The sequence below is a fragment of the Triturus cristatus genome, chromosome 4_2 (genome assembly GCF_964204655.1).
Source record: "Triturus cristatus chromosome 4_2, aTriCri1.1, whole genome shotgun sequence".
NCBI lineage: Eukaryota > Metazoa > Chordata > Amphibia > Caudata > Salamandridae > Triturus > Triturus cristatus.
In genome coordinates this window covers 267,963,727-267,981,962 of record NC_140586.1, presented here as the reverse complement: position 1 = coordinate 267,981,962, position 18,236 = coordinate 267,963,727, and the positions used below count along the sequence as shown (strand labels likewise).

At 48.4% G+C, this 18,236-nt stretch overlaps 1 protein-coding gene across 1 annotated transcript in view; it reads left to right on the top strand.

Moving 5' to 3' along the window:
• The first annotated feature begins 13,622 nt into the window (after positions 1-13,622).
• The window catches only part of LOC146833607 (cytochrome P450 2D6-like), a 251,268-nt gene continuing 246,654 nt past the window's right edge, over positions 13,623-18,236 (top strand). The window contains exon 1 of the mRNA XM_085601484.1: positions 13,623-13,983. Coding sequence (XP_085457610.1) covers positions 13,774-13,983 — 210 coding nt within the window. The 5' untranslated portion in view covers positions 13,623-13,773. The remainder of the gene's footprint in view (positions 13,984-18,236) is intronic.

Below are 18,236 nucleotides of genomic sequence, written 5' to 3'. Positions count from 1 at the left end.
AGCAATGCAGAGCAAAGACAGTCTTAAACATGGAGGCCGACATTACTAGTACCAGCAAAACTGCAAGCAAGCCCAGCACTGCCGAGGCGCCAACCCGGCCAGATTATCCAGTCAAACCTGACCAACCCCAACCCAGCCAAACCACCCTAAAATTAAAAAACACTTACCTGACCGGTGATCGCCTCTTCTCCTGGCCCGCGTTGGTGCCTCTCTGCCCCTTCAAACGGTCCGGAACACCACGTCCACGTGACGCAAGTGACTGGCAACCCGGCCCTCAGCCAATCCTGGCGCTGCAGCAGTGCCAGGATTGGCTGACGGCACAGCCTACTCCTCGCCCGCCGCCTGCCCATTAGGAGACCGAGGGGCTCCTAATGGGCATGCGCAAGGCAGCAAAAACACAAGTACGCATGACTGGGCACGGAGTAAAAATTAAGCTCCATGCCCACTCATGCGTACTTGTGCTGCCTTTCCAAAAGGCGTATGACAATGATGTCAGTCAACATGACGCCGGACCGCCCACGGTCCGACGTCATGCTGACTGACATTCACAGAGGAGGGAGCTGCGGGCGCGGGCGGGGGGCTACGCCCCCACGCCCGAATGGACGCACCGCGCCTGGACATAAGACCTATGGACAGATGCAGGTTTAGATTAATAGGAGTAACAACATGCCAGTGATATATTTATTGTGCAATTTGGGAATGATTCACATATGGTGGTACAAGTCCCAGACGGGAATATTTGATGGCATTTATTTTTAATTAGAAATCTGATGTATCCTTCAGATTTATGAGTTTATTAGAAGGTCTCAGAGTTTCTTTGCTGTGTTTTCTTATATCCAAAACTTGGATGTGATACACAAAGGCCTTCTTCATCCTACGTTTTCCAAAATTGTAACTTTGAATTCCATCTTTGTCAATATTGTGGTAGATATTCTAACATGGGGCACTGTAATTTTGTTGGGGTGCGCCCTTCATCTAGATTCTTGGGATTAGAATATTTCCCCTTTTCTGTTGATGGCAAAATGCTTACTCCTTTTAGACTCTAAGGAGAGGAAAAAGTAAGATTTCACCATTTTTCTAAACTCCGGGTTAATTATAGTGGCCCATATTTATGCTGGGAATGAATTCCATAGTTTAGCAGTTTGAACTGAGAAGGATGTGCTCCTGACATTTTCCTTTTGTAAGGTGGGGTGCATTTAGTTGTGGTGCCAAATTTGAACATAGCACCGTTTTCTAGGAGTATATCTTGGGGTTCATCCTAGGAGATAATGGTCCAAATTGGTTTGTTCCATTGTGAGTTAAGGATAGTGGAATGAAAATAGGTAGCCAATGAAAAGCTTTCATGCTGGTGGGATGTAGTCACAAATGTATAAGGCACAGAAGTGTATTTGCTAACACATTTTGAATTCTTTGCGGTCAACTCATTGTTGATATTGGCATTCCATGGTAAAGGATATTGGCAAAGTCTACCTGTGATAGAAAAAGTGAGGTGGTTATCTGGAACTTCTATGGGAAAACCAGGTAAGAAAGGAGGCATTGGAGTATCCTTGTAGTGTGAAATTTGAATGTAACCAATTGGTTTACTTGAGAGATCATAAAGAAGGCTAAAAATATTGTAAGTTACACGTTTTGTGCCTTGACTGAGGCCCTTGACAGTGACCTTGACTCTTCAAGCCACTTTATTAGCAGGTTGTAACATTCTTATTTGCTATGTTACAATGTTTGAGTTTGAGGCAAGACTTTATCATTCACTGGGCAATGTATTTGAGGTTGACACCTAATTTTGAGAGGTCAATTAAATAGATTTATCCAGTTTGAGGATTTTCTGGGTTTCAACAGTGCAGTTGTAGCAAGTGAGGTTGAAGAAATTGATTAATCAAGGTAAAGATTTGGAGCAGATTTAGGAAAGAAGTGGTGAGATAATTGATCCTTGCTAAACTCCTGTCTTGATGCTGTAAGTTTGAAAAGAAATGATCAATAAAGATGATGCTCAACCTGTTATGCAGATAAGAGTTGATCCTGTAGAATGTATTTTCTAGTATACCAGTATCACATTGTGCGCTCACTGAGGTTTTGTGTTGTACAGTGTCAGACTCTGCTGATAGGTCCAAGAGTCGGAGTGCAGCCACTTCATCTTTATCCACTGAGGTTTTGAAGATGTCCTAAGTAGAGAAAGTACAGGAACTGCTTCTGTCATACTTGGCCTCAGGTACAAACATCTCAGGCAAGAATTAGAAGAGAATGAAACATGACACAGCTAAACGTTGCACCCTCTTTGGTCACTGGAAGAATGAAGACACCTGTCTAGACCCCAAAAACGAGTATCAGGGCTGAAGATAGCTCAGGTTAGGTGAAGGACCAAATTGCACCCCCACTTCTCTTGCAGAACAAACACCATTGAGGGATAACATAGGACAAAGAAACACCCAGGCTGATAAATTGCAATATAGGCCCTTTCCTCTATAGAACACGGCCATAGGAAAAACCATGACTGCCTCACACCTGGGAACAAAAGCTAGGGTCCGACACAAGAGAAATGAGATACTATGTCATGTTATGCTATGTTATGTTATGTGTGTTCATAAAGTGGACTATCATCCACCAGGGTATCCTGGCACTGAGCAGGCGTGTGTGCCTAGTCCTGCCCATGGTAGGTTGGTTAATAGAAAAGATAGGCCTTCAACTTCTTGTGAAATTCAAGAAGAGAGGAGGATGCTCTGATGTGGAGTGGGAGGTTGTTTCACGCTTTAGCAGCAATGTAAGAGAACGTTCATCTTCCTGATCGGTGTATGGGTAGGATCAGGCTCGCAACGCCCATTAAGGTCAAAGTGCTTCAGCCCCCCGCCCCCGTCGTGTGCAGCAGCCCAGGCTGAGACAACTTCCCGGGCACACACACAGTCACACCGGAGTACTTCACAGGTCTTTAAAACTTGTTAAAGCTTGTTAATGAGGTTTTGTTGCTTTTTCACCCCTTCTTAGAACCCCTGCAGCTCCACTCTGCCTATTACTGGAAGAATTAGCCCCCATCCCCTGAAATGTTTTCTTAGCCCCCCCCCCCCGAAATTTGGCTCTACTTGCGCCTCTGCATTTGCAAGTGATGTATAGCGCCACGATCTTCTTTCGATTACTTCACAGAGTTAAAAGTCTGATCTCCGGAACAGTCTTTGTTCCGAGGGGGCACACAGGACAGTAGCATCTGTTTGTGAGGAGGGAGAGTTGTCAGATCCTCTCGATGGAGTGAACATGCAAAGAGGACTTTATTTCACCCCACATCTGATCATTCCAAAGAGGACTGGGATTTGATGAACATGGAGACTAAAGCACAAAAATCCATATGCCAGTAAACAGATTTCTCCACATAGAGGCCACACATTGAATGGGCTTTGATACCCCATGCTTTTTTCCACTTCAATTTGATTTTCTCTGCACGGGGACTAAATACCGAGTGAGCAAGAAGTCTGCGGGCTGACCGACATAGTCACCGCAGGGGACCCTCATAAGAGGGCGGCCCCTTTAGTGGCACAAGATGACACACTGGGCAGCCTAGTATCCAGAGACCCCTTGGGGGTCCCGCGCGTCACTTCCTGCCGGGGTGGGGTCGGGGAGAGGTATAAATTCCTCCCCCGCCCACCTGGCGGCCTCTTTGTCCCCTCGCCCTGACGCCGATTGTAAGGGTCTTCCTGGAGCTGTACCACATTGCAGTGAGTTGGTGAACTCCGTATTCCCCCCCCCCACTTTCTTAAATAGGCATGGGATCCTGCGCCCGGCCATCGCCGCGGCTGCGGATCGCAAAGTGTGGGGGGGGGGGGGGTTGGTTGGTACAACTCCATGGGTCCATATGTGACGTCCCTGGGCGTGGGTTGCGGTTAGGAGGCGTCTCATCACTGACGCCGTTCGGGTGCCCCTCGGTAGCTGATGACTTGATTTGCACGGTGAGCAGTAAGGCATAGCTATACCCTCCCCCCCGGTTCTTCATTTGGCTGTAGCGCGGGCCAGCTTTGTCTCGGGCTGCTTGTGGGTAAGGGGGTGTCGGGCAGCTCTGTTTTCTCTGGGGCGTCTCCTCCGGGCTGCCCACCCCATCAGCTGTGCCCGACACCTAGTCCCCCACTTTCTGGCACCCGCCAGGGTGGTTGATTTAGAGGGGAGGGGGGGACAGCGGGTTTCTGTCCCCCCCCTTTTTATTGAGCACAGGAGGTCAGGAGCATATGGGGCTTTAGGCCCGTGTTGCACGTGGGGGCACCGAGGACTCCGGCGGCGCTGGGGGCGGAGCTTCATGTGGGACACCATCCACGGGGGTTAAGGCCCGGGACCTCCTGCTTCCATGCGCGCTGCGGTGACGTTGTGGTGGGGTATCCCGGCTCGGCCGGTTCCTCCTCAAGCTTGTGGCGATCCCCCTGGACCATAATTATATGTGCATTGTAACAGGTATTTAGGCCCTCAGCCCTCCTGGCAGTACCTTTGGTTGCTTTGGCAGGCCCCCCGCTCCTCCCCCCTCTAGTCTCCCGTGGGGGGAGGGGCGCGTTTGCATTTTCTGGTGTGCTGGTGTAAGCAGCGGGGCCAGCGACTGCCCCCGCCCAGCCTGGTGGCGCTGGGGCGTCGAAAGCACTTGCGAGGGGCTGCTTGGGCAGCGTCGCAAGAAAGTCGGTTCTGCCGCTATATGGCGTTTATATGGGTTTTTGAGCCTTGCGTGGCCTCGCATTGGGAGGATGGGGCCACCCGGCGCGTCCAGTTCCTCGAGACAAGGGCGGGGGTGCACTTTACCAGGTGTGTCCTGCCGCGTGTCGCTCTGGACACCTGTTTCCTCGCTCAGCTCTGCTTTAAATCCCTGCCGCCGGTGCGGCCCAACGGGCATCCGAGGCCCGCTGTGCTGCCCCTCTACCAACCGGGCTAAGCGCAGAATTTAGTTTGCCTCTCTCTTTACTTGGGTTTAGGTAAGAGCAGATATGGCGCTAGGCCCATGTCCTGCTTAGGGGACAGCCTATGTGGAAACTGGCCCTGTGTCCTTGACTCCAACTGCCTGGTTGGGTGGAGCCGGTCGTCCGGGGGGATCTGGGCAGGATTTTGGGGTCAGGTGCTCGGCCTCCAGTCTGCCGCACATTGACTGGGCTTGGGATGATGGGTGCATGCAGGCAAGATGAAGACTCACAGGCGAGGAAGCCTGAGGGTCACCCGTGTCACACTTTGTGCCATCGAAACTGCGTACCGTTTTTGCCCTCCACTGCACTGGCACCTGGTGGGGCGCTACTTGATTTCTCGTGCATTAATTCCTCTTAGTTATAACCCCTAAAAGCGGCATGCAATCTATGAACACGAGCGCTTCATAGCTCAACCTGGATAGAAGCAAGGCTCTTTCAAGCGCTCGTGTAGCGGTTTTACAAGGTTTAAGAAATCCTACACTTCCCCTGCCTCCTCCAGGATAAAAAAAAAAAATCATAATAATTGTATTCTTTTTGGTACCTTATTAATTGAATGCGTTACCAGATAATGGACCTGGTGCTCATGTAAAGCGCTCTGATATCAGAAGTCAAGGTATCTGTTTCGAAATTCCAAGGAGTATAGTATGCTAATGTGTATAACCGGGGTTGGATATGTTCTCTGATCCGCTATGTTTCCTTGCCCGCTATATTGCATTCTCCTGCTAGGGGGCCAATTATCAGCTGTAGTTGCAGAGCAGGTTGAGGGGGCACAGTGGGCAGTTAGCTTTGAGGGTTTTGCGTGCGCACGTAACGCGTCAATCCAGTTTGTGCTTCGGGGCAAATTAGTTACCTACCGTGCCAAGTGCATTGTAATGTGATGCGTCAATAAAGTTGGTGGGCTTCTAGGCTTATCACTTATCTTCCGAGCCTATGTACAAGGGAAGGCGGTGCGCAGGCTAGCGCTACAGTACTGCTGTATTTATTAATACAGAGAGCAGACCATTTAAAAACAGGATTGATGCTGCATCGTTTTAAAAACTATACAATCGAAAGTCTAGTCATCCCTGGTCATCATTGTTTTTTCAACTTTTCTGGTCCCTTTTTCATGAAAAAACATTCTCCTTCACCCCACGTTTTTGGAATAAATGGAGAGAACTTATTGCTCAGACTGCACCAGGTTAATTAAAATAGTCATTTTCCAGGGTTCACCAGAGGTACTTGTGGGTACGTGATTAAAACAACAATGTTCCCGCGTTGAAATGCACAGGCGGCAGGGTTCTCAACTGCTTATTATACAAGTGCACATTTCTGTGCCTGCAGCATGTGGTCCGAGTCTTGGATCGAATCGCAAAACGTTGATCCTGGACAAATACCTTTCTCCCCCGGGTCTACAATAATTGACCTTGTCCTTGTGGAAGGTAATGGGTCCTCACGTGGAGCGCTCCACTACATGCTGGGCGGGTTTGCGCTATCCAAAGCGGCTACAAGTAGTGCACAGGATATCAGGCAGAACTCGGTTAAAAGAGAATGAAGCAATGTAATAACCTCGGGTTCAACACATTGATTGGAGTGTTTACTAACACCGTATGGCGCCTGACCGACATGTTCCTAATTTCTGTATAATAGGACAGTTCTACGACCATGGGTGACACTTCACCATTACTATTGGGCATGCAGGTGGTTAGCAGTCCGGGCGTTCCTGCTTTGTTCATTAAAATGGCCCGTACCCGACTGCATGTGCTGGCTGTCGTGGTAAGTATTATGCAGTTAGAACTTGGCTGACCCTGAATATGCAATCTTTTAATACACCTCAGATGTGAAAAGAGCTTGATGGGTTGGAAACACCGTTCAATCACCGTGACTGTATTGAGTTGTTTCCCTAACAATAGTAGAATTGAAGAGTGCTGTTCGTACAAATGGAACCCTCTTGACCGCCAGTGGTCACCTGCAGGCTAGCGGCATATCATATACATTTATGAAATGGGAGGTGGTACATGAACGATATTAAGAGAATGTTAGGCAGGGGAAGCTTGGAAAAACGAACGTAGGGTAAGCAGAATGGGGTATTATTGAACAGGACTATGCCTTTCAAATGTCGTACCTTTGAGGGGCCATGGCCTTTTCCATCCCCTCTTGGTCCCTGACTAGGGGAGGGGGGAGTGATTTACGATTAAGTGGATCATGTGCTCCACATACAGGCTTTGGGCCACATTGTGTCACTGTAGTAGCACAATCAGGATACTAGGAGCATTACAATATGGTGTAGAGAACGCATGCCGTTCCTACAGATCCCCAATCCACTGCTCTATTGTGCAGACCACAACAATGGATTTGATAGAATATTTACACCAAATAGGCCAATTTGGGATTGAGGGTTGGTCAACTTGTGGGGGTTGGGTCGGGTTACTGGGTATGCCTTGCCAGGACAGTGACACACACTTTACACGAACTGGAGCCTCCGTAAAGGTATGATGGAAACACAAACTGGTACGTGGTACTCTCCCCTCCAACATGCTGCTGGGCATTATGTTGGCAGGATCTGTGACTGACAGGCAAGGGCCTCAAGGGGCTGTATTAAGCAACAAGGTCAGTTGCATGGTGAACCGAGTAAGTTGTCACTCCGCGAAAGGGTGCGGTGGTGCCACAGTGGGGACAATTCATATAATTTCCAAACCAGGTCAGGAGTGCATACACGTGCACAACAGCACATGCAGTAGTATTATCAGTTGCCCTTGGTAGAAACTTATTTGGGGGCCCCCTGTTTGGAACAGCTTTGAATTTGATACAGTCCAGCTCTTTCATACCCACTTTGGGAAGAGTTACTGACAGTGCACGGGCATACTCTTCCAATTTCTAAATGTGTTTCCATACAATATTCGGGGATGGTGACGTGTTTGCAATACGGTAGCACAGCAGCAGCTCACTAATAGTAATGAAAATAATAGGTGACTCTACCAACTAGCATATAGGAAGTTTTGTTTTGATCTAAAAGAAACATTTTAGTGATGTTGTAAGGGTGGAACACATCGCCCAAGTGGCGCATGGTGAAACTTTGCAGGGAGGCACACTGGGCTCGGGAATCGGAGCGCTGTGGGTCGGTAGTGCGACCGTTGGTGTTAGTTTTGCTCTCACAGGTTGAGAAGAATAAAAAGAGACTTGTACTTGGTTGGCGCCAATTTGATAAGAGATTGTGTTCTTTGCAAGCACATGAGCCACCTGTCCAGAATCATTGCATTTTCAGTATACTACTACACCAAAGCAATATTGGGGCTGTTCGCATTGTTGCTGTCCTGTGCTCGAGAGGGGCATATTCGGGCCTCCCGTCCCTGGGTAGGGAAGGGCAGTGCTCTCTCTAGATGCAGCTGCTACTTGGGGGGCCTTTGGGGTGCAGTTTGATGATGGCACCATGGGTCAGTGAGTGGCGTGCTCAGTATGAGGCGAAGCCGGCACAAGCCGGTTCCCCCCTCAGCGCAAGGTGTGTACATCACGCAAGGCCTGTAGTTTGCAGGCACCCATCGCCTGTACTTACGGTGCCAGGCTGTTCAGACTAACTGTGTATATGTGTGATACTCTGCTCCATCTGGGCTACGTCAGTCTCATACCAGACCACGCACTTTGACTCCCAAAGTATTGTATATATGTTACTGTCTCACACATGCACACTCCAAGCTCGGGAATATCTCACAAAAGCAGCCTTAAACCTTGATCTTCTTAGAGTTTCTTGTTGGTCAAATGGGCGTAATTACTGATATTGGTATGTCTCCCTCATCTTCATGGTTTGATTGCTAGCAAGAAAGTGTCATTCATAGTCTTTTAAATGTCACTCTTAGTGCACTGAAATGATGGTAATGTCACACATAGCAGTTGAAACCTAGGCAGCCATGGGTGGGGGCGGCTAGCTCTCGGTTGGCTATGCAAGAAAGCTATAATTGTGGCTAATTTATCTTATGCAACTAAAAAGCATTGACTAAGCCAACAGATGGGTTTGTTGTAGGTGTCGTGCTCCTTTTGTAGTAAATATAGGGAGGCAATGACATAACGGCTAAATACCAGGCAATATGCAGCACATTGCCTGAGCGAGCTGGGTAGCCCTGCAGATTAGTTGGGCCTGCACAAGCCACTCATATACCTCCTACATTCTGGCCCAGGTGGAGACATTTACATAAGTTGCATCACAGCATCGCCAGTTTCTTATTCTCAGGCCCGTTGGCACTATGATGATGCATTATCAATTTGCACAGATTTTGGGCCTGCATTAGCCACACATACCTCCTCCAGTCTGACCCCCTAAGACCATTCAGCTCTGGTTCCACCTCTGGTCTGGCTGAGACAATAAAGCCTCTAACTGGTTTAATCTCATTGGACACATGTTGGCACGATATTGGCCAGGTAGGCGATTGGTGTGGCTGGTTTTACTGGAAGGGTCCGGATGTGGGCAGGCAAAATCAACAGTCGAAAATTCAACAACAGGGGTTGACACGCAGTGGAGGGTGCTTGTTAAAAGCTGCCTTGGGTCCAACGAGGGCCAGGCAAATGGGGTGACTTGTCAAGAGACAAACATGAATATATACTCTACACGGTGCGTTAGAAGGGATATTGTCTAAGCAGGTCTCAAACTAGCCTTAAACGCATGATGGAGACAATTAATGACATGCCTAAAGAGGTAACCCTTGTGTTAAAGGGATGGTATGCCAAGGGAGATATCTGACATATTTCACACGATCCCCTCAATCCAACATGCTAAATGAAGCGGGGAATGCCCGAGTGATTTGTTGGACCTGTTATTAGTCTTATTAAACACACCAAGTACTGTGAAAGAAGTGACATTTGAACTCAAATCAATGGTACTTCCAGGACACATCTCCTTCAGTACACACACCGCCAGACAGGGCTGCTCTCCCCTGGAGTAGGCCTGGGCAAAATTTCCGTTCCGTTCGCGGAATTTGCGATAATTTGGCATTTCCGCGTTCCGCGGAGAACGCGGAAATGTCAAAATTTCCGCATTCCGCAGCTTTGCGATAATTTGGTTCTTGCTCGCGCTGTAAAATAATACATTCTCGCGCGCGCGCGATCGCCTTACCTGAATCCCCGCGTTCGCCGACAAGTTTTCCCGATCCGGTCGCGTTCTCCATGAGATGTTGTATTGTTTTAGCCATTTGCGCTGTCTCGTGACAGTTCACGTCCGCAGTGACGTCATGCGTCGCGCGATCACGTCTTTCTTCTCGCGATCATGCACCGCGAGACAACTGAAAACAAGATGGCCGCGCCCGCGAGCAACTGCAGGGGTAAGTTAGCGACCCGCAACCATGCAGAAAATATCGCGAACGGGCGGGAAAAAAACTTCTGCATCTTCGCGATATTTCCGCTTGTTTGCGGAGATTTTTAACATTTTCGCGATAATTTGCGAAAGTCGCTTTCGCAAATTCCGCCCACCCCTACCCTGGAGCAAAGGGAAGCTTAACACCATGGACGGCATAACGCCAATGTTGGAAACGTTAGCTAAGCTTGCGGTCAGGCAGTGGGCTTGTCTAACTACTGTGATAATGTTGAGGGTTGCAAGCATGCACCAGGAGATGGATCCTCGAGACCATTCAGGACAGACAAAAAGACCCGCCCTATAGCCAGGGAGCCAGGCATTTGCAGAAGCTGCTAGCTAACTTGTGGGTTGCGGTGCAATAAGCTGAGGGGAACATGGGGTCAGAGCATATTTGGCTAAAATGTTTGAAGAAGGATTATTTTGGCGTTCCAACTGCTCAAGAAGGGGCAAGTATTCGTTCATTTTGTCCCCCCTCTTACACGGCAGGTACACGGGGACATCCGTGCTTATGTCACATATCCCATGGCAGGATAGTCATCAAAAGGGGGAATGGCCATTGACAGGCACTCACAGTAACTGGCGCCTCTAGAAGATAAATGTTAGAAGCACAGACTTGGTGTGCTGGGCCCAAAACCCCTCACCAAAGCTGCCGGGGGCATCAGGCTGTCAGGTGTCTTTGAGGGATGGGCAAGGGCATTAAAGGGCCATAGTGCGTGACACAGCAGTTGCAGGGATACAGAAGGGTCCCAGCGGATCCACCAAAGGGACTACAGCGAAACATTTGACACAAAACCTTGAAGTCCGAAACCATTACTGGTGTAAGTATCAAGGGTCACAGGTGGATAGCAGGCACCGGGCATCTGTGACCGGTCGAAGGTTCAGCAAGCAGGGTAGGCTGCATAAGTTGTCACTTCACGAAAGGGTGCAGTGTCTAATAACGGGCACCATACACTTATTCCCTCAAACCTGTTGTGACACCATTACTATGTTAACCAGGGATAAATCGAAAAGAACTATGAAATTGTCTGGTCAATGTGGCGAAGTAATGCACCCTAGAAGAAGACCACGAAGACCACACAGTGCAAATTAGCAACCAGTTGGGGACAAGTGAACTTCAGTGGTCTGAAATCACCCCCCGGCTCCCGTGGCATGGAGCTCGGTCGGGGGAGGTGATGGAGCCTGCGCGCAGGAGGTTCATCTGCGCTATGCGTAAATTCACTGAGCAGAGGGGGTTTGGCTTCATTAGACATGGGTGCTACACGCCAAATTCACAGGGTGTTTTTAGGACGATGGGGTATATCTGTCCAGTATAAGCATGGACCTGTTCTTGCTGGATAGGGGAGAGGCCCTAGAATTAGCACGATGTAAGTAGGAATGCCGACCTTGGTGGGGGGCCCTGGCTGCGACGGTTGCCACACGCTGGGCTGTGGCGGAGTTACATGGCGATCCAGAGGCGGAGAGGTACTCAGGGATACCCTCTTCAGGAGCACAAAGGGTGCTGAGGCCGAATATCCCAAGGAAGTCTGTGCGGGACCTGGGGTGCGACGGCGCACCATCTGTCCTACGGGCGGTTGGAAACCTGTACAACCGGGGATGGCTTGAACACTCCGCCCCTTGTAGGGGGGGGGAAAAAGTTATATGGTAAACAAATGGTTCACCGGAAGGGAGAGGGGCTATCCCCTCACCACAACCGCTAAGCACCGATTGGCTAAGACCACGATGCAAGTTGGCCCATCAGGTGGTAGGCCACGAGGGGCAGCCTGCCTTTGGATTGCCTGTAAGATAACCCACCATGTTGGCATATTGGTATGCTAATAAACCTGCAGCAATTTGCTCCACCAAAAGTTGTCTTGTCTGCTTATTTATGCTACCTGTATGTTGCTGTAGGAGGGCTGGTGTGTGTGGCCGATATTCGTTCTATGCGGGCTGACCGACAGTCACCGCAGGAATCCCTGATAAGAGGGCGGCCCCTTTAGTGCCACAAGATGGCACACTGGGCAGCCTAGTGTCCAGAGACCCCTTGGGGGTCCCACGCGTTACTTCCTGCTGGGGTGGGGTCGGGGAGAAGTATAAATTCCTCCCCCGCCCACCTGGCGGCCTCTTTGTCCCCTCGCCCTGACACCGATTCCCTCCCTACCGCTTACCCGGCGTAATCAGGGTGGGGGGGAAGGATGTTCTAATCTTTTTATTTGTGTTGCAGGCGGAGTTACATGGCGATCCAGAGGCGGAAAGGTACTCAGGGATACCCTCTTCAGGAGTACAAAGGGGGCTGAGGCCGAATATTCCCAGGAAGTCTGTGCGGTGGACCCTGGGGTGCGACGGCTCCCCATCTGTCCTACGGGCGGTTGGAAACCTGTTCAACCGGGTGTCGCTTGAACGCTCCGCCCCTCGTGGGGGGGGTGAGTTATATGGTGGACCAATGGTTCAACGGAAGTGGGAGGGGCTATCCCCTCACCACAACCGCTAAGTACCGATTGGCTAAGACCACGATGCAAGTTGGCCCATCAGGTGGTAGGCCGCGAGGGGCGGCTTGCCTTTGGATCGCCTTTAAGATAACCCACCAAGTTGGCATATTGGTATGCTAATAAACCTGCAGCAATTTTCTCCACCAAAAGTTGTCTTGTCTGCTTATTTATGCTACCTGTATGTTGCTGTAGGAGGGCTGGTGAGTGTGGCCGATATTGGCACTATGCATCCTTCTGTTTTCTTATGTGTCTTTCCCTCTCACTGTCTGTCCCGGGTCATTCCATGTGCGCCTGCTTGTGTAGCCTGACTACACGTGATTTAGGACCGTGCATGTGTCTGTATACTTCTACATGTGTGTGTGGGCTGTGCAAGTCTCTGGGTATTGGTCTGTTTGCATGGACGCCTGCTGAGGCATTAGTCAGTGTGATTATATATATTGGGTGATCTGGATGCATGGGTGCTTAGACCTGGTTGTCTGTGTGCATGGAAACCTGTAGGTATTTGACACATGCCATCTGTTTGTGGGTGTCTGTTGGAGAGTTGTTGTGTGTATGAATTGATATTTGTGGGTGTGTTGCTCTATTTGCAGATGTGCATTTTATGTGTGATAGATTTCTATATGTTCAGACATTATGCAAAGGTCGAGTTTGTTTTTTCACTGCGTGGCTCGGCAACGTCGAGTCTATTTGTTTTTTCACTGCATGGCTCGGCAACGTCAGGTGTGCCATAAAGTTTTACTGATTCACTTACCCCACCGCCTTCTTTTAAGTGGCCAATGAGAAGGGACTGTCGTCTGTCCAACAGATCAAATGCCTGCCGTCCGGAGAAACAAATGAGAGGGACTGGGAGGGAGGGAGGGAGGGACAGAGAGAGGCAGATCGGACTGGAGCGTGAGGGAGCTGATAGGTAGAAACGGAATGCAATTGGGCGGAGCTTGGAAAAGAGGCAAGGAAAATAGATAGACATGTAGAAGTGAGGATATCAAACTTAATAAGTAAGCACTACAGCAGAACGGGGAGGGTGGAACGAAGAAACAGAAAGTGAACTTTGGGTAGCGAACTAGAGGTAGCAAGGATGGGTCTGCTCTCTGCACCCTGGTCCCTCCTGCCCTCGGGTACCTTCCTGTCGATGCTGGCCCTCTTCTTCACCGTCTTTGCTCTGCTTTATGACTTCTTGAAGCGTCGGAGGAGTTGGAGCCGCTACCCACCCGGACCCACCTCCCTGCCCTTTCTTGGGAACATTCTGCAGGCGGATTTCAAAAATCTCCCCAAATACGTTGCTCAGGTAAGTCTGTCGGCAGAGAACCGCTTTCAGCCAATGAGTGTTGTCTGAATGTGTTGTGTAGTGACGATTAGGCACCATATACACAACAATATATATGATCAGATCAGGACTATATATGAAGCGCGTTTTCCCTAGTAATTGCGGTCATTTACAGGTGTTTTATGTAGTTAGAACGCGCCCTTAATCAGAAAATGATGTCACCACGCCTGTAATGACACATCACAAGCCAGTCCCATAAGCCTGTACGCCACCTAACACGCCCCTTGTAATAACGCATCACAAGCGAGACGTGACGTCACAATGCCTCTGTCCAGGGTGAAGGCACAGGACCATCGCTGGTTTCCCTTAGAAGCTGTGACCTAAGAGAGCAAGCAGCAGTCGGAATACGGCGCTTGTGCGCCCCAAGCAGAACCTGTCTGAGATAAAAAAAAATCCCCATCTATTTGGGGGAGGAAGGGGGGGGGGGGGCGTGGGGAGGGTGCAGAGTTTGCATACCGGTCGGCTGCCCAAAAGTGACCTCGACTCACAACCATCGAAGGAAGGATGAAGGTTGTCCCGAATTCTGCTCTGTGGACTGACGGTGAGAAAAATCTAACGTTGCAAAAAAAAGCTATTTATTCACCCCTAGCCATAGATCTGGTTTTAATCCATCGTTATTTCGCTCGCCACGACATTCCAGTTTGGACCCAGCCATATGCAAATCAGCCTTGACCCTGTTCCCTCTCTGGATCGAAAAACAAACATTCTGGGACCGGTTTCGGGGCATCACCCCATATCAGCCAGGCTAGCTCGAAACCAGTGGCACAATGAGCCCAGGACCAACGTCTGGGCATACCCTTCCCACTTAGGCTCGCTGTGCCACTGGATTCAAGCTAGTGCCACGCAGGGGGATGCAGTGCAACGCAAAACCTAGAATGAGGTTTACCAGCAACGCTAGGCCACCTTATGCGGCCCTGCGTGGCTTGGTAAATCTGGAGTAATGCACGACAGGGCAAGCCGCTGCACTACATTACTTTGCATGATGCGGGTGTTACATTGGCGGAGTGTGGGATTTCGCACACATCCACCCTTGTATTCTGAAGCATTCCCAGGTTTACCAACACTGGTAGACCTGGGAGTGTGTCAGAATTGAACGCCTTCCCACTACAGGTGCAACACGGAGAAATAACCTTATTTTTCCATGTTTCCGTGTTATGCAGCACACTTAGAAAGAGGAATATGCCTCTAAGGAGTTTTTGGTAAGGAAAGTGGCCCTTTCTGCACAGAAACAATCCTGCCTGTAAGGCAGACAACCTCGCTCCATGGCACAAGGGTGCCTGCGTTAGCGCTAGGTTGCAGATTTTGTAGCAGCACAGGCGGAGTACATGAGTGTGCCATATCTTGATAGAATAGTGCATTCCTGCCCTCTCCCTTTCACGCAACGCAGTAAGTTGTATTTCTGCGTCACACTGCATGAAAAAAGGTTAAATGTGGCCCTCGGGTACTGTCCTTTGTTTAAAAAGGATTGCCCTAAGTGGTTATTCACACTGACAGTAAACCTCATGCTGTGTCGGTCGCTTTGCTGTGAAGGTTTTTTTTTTGCAGTGCGTACCTACATTTATTATGGTGCAGCAGAAGTATATATTAAATGCATAGTAATGGTCTGAATTGTAGTTTGGCAGACAGGGTGATCCACTACAAACCTGGTGGGTTACCCTGACCGTCAAACTGAGATCCACCAGCGGAATTTTGAAGCAGGTGGACTGTCAGGTTTCTGACGCCAGTCCCCTTACTGGCTCCGCCATTTGCAAGCTTACACCAACACGCTGACGGAGTAGGGACCATCAGTCTAAGAATATCTGTCCGTCCCCTCTACTTAAAGAGGAAGGACTGATATTTTTTATCCCTGCAGATCTCCAGTCCTGAACAGATCAGGTCTTCAGTCCTATGACCTCGCCCACCCTGGGAGAAATCGCCCAGTGTGTCAGGGTAACTAGTATTTTGTTTTTCAAAAACAAACTCCCTCTTCATGAGTTTGTTGTTGAAAAACAAAAAAAGTTGATGGTGCAAGTGATGAGCAGCCATCTGATGGCAACCATTCTCTAAACCTTCAGTGGCAGCAGATTCTTTGAAGACACAGAGATCACCACAGGGCTGGCTCATAATATGGTGAGGGGGTCAGGCCTTTGTCACCCTGAAGGATGGCAGACCACCAGCTAAGCTAGAAATCAGGCTCTAGGACATCATGCAAATAAAATAATATTCTTAAAACAGAAATAATGATACATACAACATTACAAGTATTTCAAATATTACCACTAGTCTCTGTAGTAAGAATGTGTTGTAAGCAGGGGTGCACATTAATGGACATTTCCTCATATAAAAACTGCTGACAGCAAGTTTATCATTAAAAAGCTGTCACTTTGTAAAACCCTCTCTACACCATGAAATGTTCTCTTTCTACAAATACCTTATAATTTTACAAAAGGGTGCTTGGCACACACAACTCTCAATGACATGCCTCCACTGCCATCAGCAATAAAATAGTCCAGACCAATAAAGGTCAAGGTTATACATCTAATGGTGCTATGCCTTTGTGCAGTGACCTTTGCAAGCACCAAGAGTCAAGTAAACAAGCATTTGCAATGCAATCGGTCTCGCCTTTGGGACCTGATATGTATTTAGCTATGCAGCATATTAGCCTGTGGGCTGAAACATCTACTATGGTGTGCTTTTCATTGTACGCACAAGCGTATTTCATAAACAAATAAAAGCACAGCTGTGCCTTTTCAACCCCTTACGTAAGAATAATCTGGACATGTCTGGGTAGAACCAGCCTGTATCCTGAGGACTGAACAGGGCTTTTAAAAAGGTTAATATAAGGCCTACGATAGCATGGGCTTTTATTACTGTAGGTCACAGTAACCTTGCCCTGACAGGCTGGGTTATATCAGGGTTTAGATATTAAATAAGTGAGGGGTTAATCATATGGCAGGCTGAAACCAATCAGAACCACTTTTTAATGGTGGGCCCGAAAAAACATCTCAGTGGACCATGGATTTGTGAGAAAATGGGAAGGTTAGTTTGAAAGTAAAAATATTAACAGAAAAACGATTTCCCTTCCACTGTGCTGGATGCAAGAAAAATTCAAATTTTATTATTATTTATGCATGCATAAGTATGTAGGTAGGTAGGTAGGTAAAGCTTTATTCGATAAAAATATCATAAAAGCACAACATACAGAAGTATAAAAAAGATCAAGTTAGATAATAAAAAAAAACAATCATCATAAATATATCTAAAAAGACTGTAAAAGTGGATAAGAGCAATATGTGCAAAGTACAAAACGCTTCAGGACCCAAAATTCATTATAGCAGATAAGTGGTGGGTAAAAGAACTGATCATGTGGGAGATTTAATGCATTTATCGTGCCAGATTTTTCTTCCGCAATAACCAAGCAGCACCCAGATACTTAGCAATGCCACAAACAATGGTAAGGGACGAAGTATCTGTTTGTAGGATACGTAACACAATACGGTAGTCACGACTACCGAGTAATCTACAAATCGGTCTCAGCCACTTGGCTCTTGCTCTTCTATAATGGAAACAGGCAAATAAAAAGTGGGGGATAGACTCCTTAGGTGCTGTACAGCTGGGGCAGCCAACATAAATAAGAGGGATTCCCTTCCATCCAGCAGTAACACAGTTAAGAGGAAGGGACCCCAATCTGAAGCGTACGTACAGTGATCTATCTAGGGGAGTCTGAATAAAATCAAGGTAGGGTTCGAGTTTGATAAGGGATTTATGTTCGAAGAAGGCTTCGCTCAGTTTCCCCATCTTTACATTGGTGAGCTCTCTTGTGTTTACCCAACTCCAGTAGGCCTTCTTGAGGTCCTGTTTCGAAGGGGGTATCTGTAATTCCCAGCAGTCTTCGTAGCCAATGGACCTCAGCGTTTGTTTAACATAGGAGATCCATTTTAACCTCTTCCCAGTATCTGCTAATATGAGTTCACTTAAGCCTGCAGCATAGTTGGCAAGTTCTGGTGTCCGTCGCAGTCTTGCCCAATAAAGTAGGGGTCGAAGGCGTGCAATGTCCTGGATAGAGTGTGTGCCTAAATCATAAAACAAGGGTTTCAGAGGAGATGAAGTGGGAACAGAAATGAGGTTCCTCATGAATTTGTTCTCGGACGAGACCAGGTCATGGATGTTTTCATAGCCCCAAATTTCTGCCCCATACAAGGAGCTAGATAATGCCTGTGCTTCATATACCACAA